Source organism: Amaranthus tricolor, chromosome 4, assembly GCF_026212465.1.
Source record: "Amaranthus tricolor cultivar Red isolate AtriRed21 chromosome 4, ASM2621246v1, whole genome shotgun sequence".
Lineage (NCBI taxonomy): Eukaryota > Viridiplantae > Streptophyta > Magnoliopsida > Caryophyllales > Amaranthaceae > Amaranthus > Amaranthus tricolor.
Window position 1 is genome coordinate 8821333 of NC_080050.1, and position 7882 is coordinate 8829214.

Here is a 7882-nt window from a genome sequence, read left to right on the forward strand (position 1 = left end):
AAGTTAGAAGAAAATGAGGGAGTTGTGACAGGGAAAATGGAAAAAAGGAGGGAAAGGAAATGTTACTGCTGAACACGCGCTTTTATGGGCTGACCCATAATGACCGTCTCAGATTGAGACGGTATCGTCCAAGTTTTTGCGAATAGGTATTAAGGATTAGGGGTGTTCAACGGGCCAGATAAGGGCCATACCAGGATTGACTTAAGTAAATATGAGTCGCATTGGATAAGGATCCTTTAAACATAATATGGCCTTAAACATAATACGGGCTTTGAAAGCAATGCCCGACCCAACACGACCCATTTTTATTACTAGAAATATTTAATCCCTATTTATCAAATTATAACAATTGAATTATCATTTATAATAATCAAATTGAAAAAAATATTAAAATCTTTATTGACATTGTTATTTATAATATTTAAATTATACATTACTTATGCTATTTACAAAGGCCCATTTCTCACCCTTAGTAAGCCCTTTTATAACCCGCTTCATTATAATTATAATAGAGCCCATTTTCAACCCGATTACAAAACCGTTCTAAAAATTGGCCATATGAGGGCTCAAAATGGGCGCTGGCTCATTGAACACCCTATTAATACTTAATAGTACGGACATTAGGTTTAATGGCTGGCTGTATTATATTATACTTGCGTTAACAAATCCGTTTTTCACGTTAAAATCTCTATTCAATTTCTTCTCAAATCTCAACTCTCTCTCCGGGCACCAGGCACCAGGCACCAGGCACCGCCGCTCCGAACCTCCAGTTTCACGAGGCAACCCAAAGGTATCTACTTTTCCTATTTTCATAGACCTGGAAATGATTAGGGTTTCTTACTTTTTCTACGAGGAATACTTTTCAACAGTAAATTTTGTTTAGTCATGTACTTATGTCAATTTTTGTCAGTAATTCCTGCATTATTGTGTCGATTTCTCCTTTTGGTTTTCATGAATTCTTATCGTATTTGCTTTTTCTTCAATCTTGCATTGGCTTTTTTTGTAAGCAATAGCTGTCTGCTTTATAATAATTTTAATGTTTGAGAGGAAATCAGAGAGTTATTTTTCTTATATTAAATTAAATGATTACAATTTTTTTTTAGAATTGTTGTGATAATGACTACAATATTTCAGTAATGAGGTGCTTGTAAGCATAACTGATAATCTGTTAATGTAACAAAAGATCAGTTAATCGGGCTGGATTAGGCTGTATAGACCCGACCTGTGCTAAGCCAGTATTATGTTTTTGCAGTGCGTGATTGTCATGGTGTTTGCATAGTCGGGTGTTTATTTAGGCGTATTGCCTGAAAGCTAATTGCTTATGAGTTATAAGGTTCCAAAATGTGGGGTGGGTAGGGGTTTAGGGTTTAAGGATTACAGTTTAAGGTTTAAGGTTTAGGCTTTATGGTTTGGCTATTGCATGCATGAAGGATGTTGATGGTGATGTTATAACTATTGCCTTTAGGGGTTGCCGAGGCTTAAAGGCCAAAGATTTAGGACCATCATGTTTTTTTACAGGAATTTTTGTTACTCGCTCTCTCCCAATAGTTGATGCATTAGGGATACATGTTTTACATCTACGTTGCCCACAATTATCTTTCATTATACTTGTGCGGTTGTACCACATTACAATACTTTTAGTGAATTAATCTATTGAAAATGTACCTTAAGGTGAATCTAACATCTTATATGCATACATTTCTTTCCCATAATAATAATAATAATAATAAGAATAATAATAATAATAATAATAATAATAATCAATAATAATAATAATAATAATAATAATAATAATAATAATAATAATAATAATAATAATAATAATCAATAATAATAATAATAATAATAATAATAATAATAATAATAAATTAGGCTAAGTTTTCATGCATACATTATAGGCTAAGTTACTGTGAATAATATAAGCATTCAAACTTTTTATTATAATAATACAAACTTTTGATTAATAATAAATAATACCAACTTTGAAGGTTTTTACCTAAAAACATACAAAGTTACTTTTAACCTCTTAAAGATAAATTTTCAAATAAAAAAAAAGCCCAATCCAATCCTATTCTACCCCTCCTCGCCACCGTAAACACCCCCCCCCCCCCCAAAAGGGCTTATCGCCGACTACTAAAGGCATCTATGGAAATAATTACCCTATAAATCTAAACCCAAAAGCTTTACTCAACTCCTTTAAACAAATTTATTGAAAATGTAATCTAACTCCTTGAAACCATAAGTTCGGTCGTTGTGCGATTGTTGTGGGTATATCTTGATTCATGGTTGTTTTGGGTGTGTGTGGTGGGATCTTCGCATGGGTGGGGAGAAGTGGGGTCTTGCAGGGGGAGAATGTGTTACACAGGGGTGTAGGGATCGTGCGGGAAGGGGAAGGGGGGGGAGGCAGTTGACTCTAATGGTGGATGCTGGGATGGGTGGTGAAAGGATGGTAAGGGGTTTTGGTTTCTTTTTTTTTTTTTAACTTTCCATTTGGTTTGGAATGTTAACCTATAATTGTAGGTATTCAACAAGTTAAGAATGCTAGAGGGAAATGTTGCTTAAAGTTGGAATTATTCAGGTTAATTAATTATTGGTATTATTTTAAGAAAAGTTGAAAGCACGGTAATTTTTTTTACATACTAATGATAAGTTCTAATTCTTTGAATTGTATTTCTTCTAAGGTTGTTATTTTGACACAATAGAATTTTCATTTCCTAGTTCACGAATAACCAAGATGTGAGTAGACATGGAAAACGAACCAAGTTGGAATGCATGCAACTAGGCATTACATGCTAATGGCACAACGCGATACATCTCATGTCTAGGCTAAGCCCGACACAACTGCCACCTTTTTTGGCATGCCTCATTCTTGCCTCATTCACCTTTATCAAAATTAGGCATAGTCCTACTCATAGTTCACTTTGTGGCCCACGTGTTGCCCTGTGTGTAGCCCATTCTTATTTGTTTTAGTTGATGAATTATACTCCTAAATATGCAGCTTTTACGTTATTTGTTTGAATATTTTTTTAGATTGTTACTCCATATTTATTTTATAAATAATGTAAATTTTTTCTCAATGTTATTTTCTTATAATATTATAAAATTTTCAACAATAAATAAATAAATAAATCAGGTTAACATAATAATACTTGGTGAGTTTTAATTCTAAATATACTATTGTAATTCCAACTTCCCAACAGGTATAATATTATTGCAACAGTTTTCTTCGACAAGAGTTTTTGAAGGTGAGTTTATCTTTTTAATTGCACTGATTTGGTGAGCTTTGAACTGCATAATTAAGATTTTTAATGGAGTATTCTAATTTATTATTTTAGATTGAGAAATAGTAAAAGAAAGAAAGATGCAGAAGAAACGAAAACAATTGCACAGTTCCGATGACAATGTCAATAAGAACACTGTTGATTGTGAATTTCACTCGAAAAACAACAATATGTGTGTTATTGAGGCGCTACCTCGTAGAAAAGCCACTACCATTTTTATTCTTGAAAACGCCTCACTTCATATGGCTTTTGTTCGCAAGGTTTGCAACTTTTTTCTAGGTTTTGAAATTTTTTATTATTGATTTTTTAATTTATTTTTTAAGTTAAAATAAAATAAATATTTTATTTTAGAAGAAGAAGATTTTAAGTTCCCAAGAAGATGCTAGCTATTTGTTGAAGCAAGGCAGGAATCCCGATCATTATCGCCCCGACATATTTTATGAGGTTGGTTACTTGATCCAATATTGTTTTTAATGTTATTTAAATCAATTGCAAGAATTCTGAGAAGTTTATTACTTGTTTAGTGTTATTATATTCTAATGCATATCATTTTTCTCCATTTTTTATTATCATTTGCTCCTAGTTTTTTTAAATATTGTTTCTTCTTTTAAATATTCTAGATTACCAAACATTGGATCTTATAGATAATGATTTTCCATGCTTGTGATGCTTGTTTTTCATCTTTATCTATGTGTTGTTAGTATCCTTTTTTTTCTTTTTTTTTTAAATTCTAGACATCTTTATTCCTTGTAGGCCTTTTCATTTTATAGTAAGAGTTTTGCTCAAGAAAGCTAAGTTAAAAACTCATTAGGAGTTTATTTATATAATACATTTAGGGTGAGTTTGTTTTAGAGAATTTTTCTCTATTTTATATTGTTTGGTATCATAAGAGATTTATAAGGGACAATGTCAAGGGTGGAAAAGGATTTTCCTTTCTTTTGTACACATTTTACCAAAATAAAAGACTTCGATTCTTTTTTTTTTGATTGGATTTACATGAAAAATGTATTTCATTAAACCAAGTACCCTTATATATAGTTCTTTTTGTTGAACGTAGTGCTGTATTTAGGCATCCTTCACCAAGTAGACATTCTTCTAAATTTGGCTCGAAAAAATGAATATTAAAAAAAAAGCTTTGTATATGTTGAATTTGTTTTGTGCTCCTTTGTTTCAGTTTTATGCTTATGAATTAATATTGTTTGATATCTAGGCTCTTCGTGCAATTTTGGATAGTCCCTTAAATAAAGCTGGATTGGTTGGAGCTGTGTATGTGAAAACTGATTCCGGTGTCGTTTTTGAAGTCAACCCACTCACTCGTATTCCCAGAACATTGAAACGATTTTGTGGCATTATGGGTAAGCAACTATTTTGATAAGAATTGTTTTAGATGCTTCTAGTGGACTAATATTTCCTACCCTTAATGTGTGACATGAAGGCTTATGTGATGGGATTTCATTAATTTCAAAAGTTTGATCTGTTAATTTACCTCTTAACGAGTTGCATTCGTTGTAGTAAATTAATCTGATTACTGTTTTCTTGTTTATTGTGATTCCTAGTGCAAATGTTGCATTGAGGTTTCTTTCAAACAAATTTTCTTTTATAAATTAATACAAGCCTTATATTTTTGCTTTCTAAAAGAATTTCATGGTTCATATTCTAATGATTACTCTTCGTTTTATACAGTGGAGCTATTGGAGAAGTCTTGTATACGTGCAAAAGATTCAGGAGAAGTGCTACTTCGAGTCCTTAAAGATCCGCTGATGCAACATATACCTGAAAATGCTCAAATAATTGGTGGGTTTTAGGCGTTTGTGTGTGCATGAACATAGTCAATTTAATATTTTAGTTTTAGTAACCAAAATGCATGTCTGCCTTTTAGGCTTCTCTCATAGCTCAAACAAGCTGGTTGATATAGAGGACTATATTTGTGCTGTTAATGATGATTCGGACTTTGTATTTGTGGTATTCCTCATCGTCTTTTAACTGCTGTCTTTTTTATCATAATTTTTAAATGCTTTTTCCTGCACTCTGCTTTGGGATATGGCGCTGAAGTGTCCACTTTTAATTTCAGGTGGGTACAATGGTCCATGGGAAAGTTAGCGAGGACTTCACAAATGACTATATTTCAGGTATTCAAATCTTTGAAATGCTGGGATTAGTGCTGTTGTTGGCCTAAATTTATGAATAGGAATGGATTTTTTTTTGCAAGATACGCATCGATATGTACCCGTAACCTGCTATGTGGTTGTTAAAATGAATAGCTCTTAACATGAGATGGCTTGTCAATTTAGAGGTTGACTGTAGTAAGTAGTAACCCTTACATCGATTGGATTTAAGTTGGAATCAATCTCTTATCAAGAGTCGTTTGACCACCCCTACATAAAAGTTTTTGTGAATAGCAACATTTCCATATACTTATATAGGTTAGGTAGTACCGTGTACCATCATTTTGATGTCTCATTTCTTTAGCAGTAATCTCAAACTTGGTTTCCGAATGTTGATATAACTGCTGTAGAATTGTTGAGTGATAAGTTGAGCTCAATGTTAATCGACTAAGACAACTTTGTCCTTTGTATCGTTACCACCAGGTTAGGGGTTTTCTTTTTTATCCAGCCATAGCCCTTTGTATATTGTTTAAAATCATTTTACACCGAACAGGTCCTTCATTTTTCCATTTTTCCCTTTGGCAGTTCCGGGGACAAGTCTTCTTTTTTTTTAGTTTTTGAATTTAAATGAAGGAATCTATACATTGTCCACACTCTTTTCTTGAAATCAAGTGGTTATTTTAATCCAAAATTCTGAGCCTTTTGAGGTGCCATTTGAACCATTTTTGTTATGGCCACTTGAAATCAGATTTCATCTTTTGCTCATTGCATTCCGCTAGAGTGTGTTGGCAGCTCTGTTAATTATAGTTTCGGTTATATGTATAAATAATGTCTGCAATGGCATTTACATACTTTGTTCAGCTTCTTACATCCTTTCTCGTTGGCTCGCGTATGAAAAACTGGTTATGTAGATTGTCATCCTTGTAATTTTTATTTTGGTTTTTTTTCAGTTTCAAGCTATCGGCTAAGTGCAAAATGGTGCGTTGGGTTAATCTGTGAGGCATTGGAGCAAAAATGGAAACTACTTTTATAGCATGTTCTCAATTTGAATGCACCTTTGAGATTGTTTGGTATATACGCTAACTTAAAATATTGTAGTGAGCATTTAGAGATACTTGTTCTAACTAAACTTTCTTAAACCTTTTAATATATGAACATAAATTATATTACATAAAATTTCAAATTTATTACTAAATAATGCGTCAAACTATATTATATTATATTTATCTTTTATTTTGTTTTAGGATACATTCTGATTCCCGTTCAAAGCATTGCTGCCTAGCTGGGACTTGCTACTGCTAGTCAGATTTAAAATTTCAATAAAATTTCCTTGGAAATAAATTCAATATTATGTAGTAAAAATAGAATATATTTTAAACATTTAATTATATAAATAGTAATTATATTACCCACTATACCATAAAATTTTGAGTTTATTACTAAATTATGCGTCAAAATATATTATATTATACCTACTTTTATTTTGCTTTTAAATTACACTTTTAAATGTAGTACTAGATAGATTCCTGTGGTAAGCATGCTTTATGAATTATTGAAATAAAAAATTACTAATTATATATATGTAATTAATTTATAATGACTCCTTAATCATCTTGAAACTATAAATTGATTTGTTTTAAAAACTGTAAGGTATTAATTAGACTCATATTATTATTAGATTGAGATAGATTATACTCATCATCATTATCTATTACAATGCATTTTACAAGCATATTATTTTTTTAACCCTTTTTTTCATATTCTCAAATGCAATGTACTATAAAGTGGGAGTTTACTAGAGAAGGTGAAAAGTTTCAGAAATGAAATTAAGAGTTATACATTAAGGGTAACTTATGCAATCTTATTTTACCTTAGCTCGTAAATTCACAACAAAAGAGTCATCAAAGATACTCATAGTGTGTAATATACCAACAAAACACACACCTAACAACATGATTTGGTACGATTGAAGATTTCTCAATTACTACTACTTTCAACTGTTATCAAGAACATATGAGTCACCAATTTCAGTATACCATCATCATCATTACCCAGCGTATCTTGCTCATATAAACTATGATCAGAGTTTGGGGACCTAGGGAAAGAATGCGACAACTCATACCCATAAAAGAAAATGCAGCCAAAGAGTCCTTCAGCAATTTCAATATACTTTTCCGAGATTTAATTCTAGAATCTAATTCATTACAAAAAATATTCATTAGAGGACAAATTAAAAATCTGAGGTGAGAAGTTATGCGACAAAATAGGCGACAAACCTCTTTGTCACAGGTGTCGCAGGCCTGCGACAAAAATCCAATATCGCATAGTTTGTCGCCTAATCAAATTTTGTCGTATAAAAAGGTTGGCTTGAAAAAAATAACGTTCTAATTACGCCTATTTTGTCGCTAAAGGATTAATGTTTGCTATATATACAAATAAATGTATTAGTCGTTCATAGGCAAACACAACATATTTTCTCAAAGTGTAGTATTTACT

General features: G+C 31.8%; 1 protein-coding gene across 2 annotated transcripts; it reads left to right on the forward strand.

Moving 5' to 3' along the window:
* The first annotated feature begins 604 nt into the window (after window positions 1-604).
* On the forward strand, window positions 605-6824 carry LOC130809739 (uncharacterized). 2 transcript variants are annotated; one of them, XM_057675519.1, is made up of 9 exons: window positions 605-790; window positions 3201-3245; window positions 3336-3541; window positions 3633-3725; window positions 4492-4636; window positions 4965-5075; window positions 5161-5243; window positions 5353-5410; window positions 6337-6818. In XM_057675519.1, exons 3-9 carry the CDS (start codon window positions 3362-3364, stop codon window positions 6417-6419), a joined length of 753 nt encoding a protein of 250 aa, XP_057531502.1. In that variant the 5' UTR covers window positions 605-790; window positions 3201-3245; window positions 3336-3361; the 3' UTR covers window positions 6420-6818. The 2 variants fall into 2 exon arrangements, with proteins under 2 accessions (XP_057531502.1, XP_057531503.1); XM_057675520.1 differs by having other exon boundaries at window positions 619-790; window positions 3636-3725; window positions 6337-6824.
* Window positions 6825-7882: the final 1058 nt, after the last annotated feature.

Bases quoted from the DNA above. Each gene is read 5' to 3' on its own strand.
- LOC130809739 (XM_057675519.1), top strand. From the start codon at position 3,362: ATGCAGAAGAAACGAAAACAATTGCACAGTTCCGATGACAATGTCAAT. The intron at 5,076-5,160 runs GTGGGTTTTAGG...TCTGCCTTTTAG, and splicing joins TGAAAATGCTCAAATAATTG to GCTTCTCTCATAGCTCAAAC. The intron at 5,244-5,352 runs GTATTCCTCATC...TTTTAATTTCAG, and splicing joins ATTCGGACTTTGTATTTGTG to GTGGGTACAATGGTCCATGG.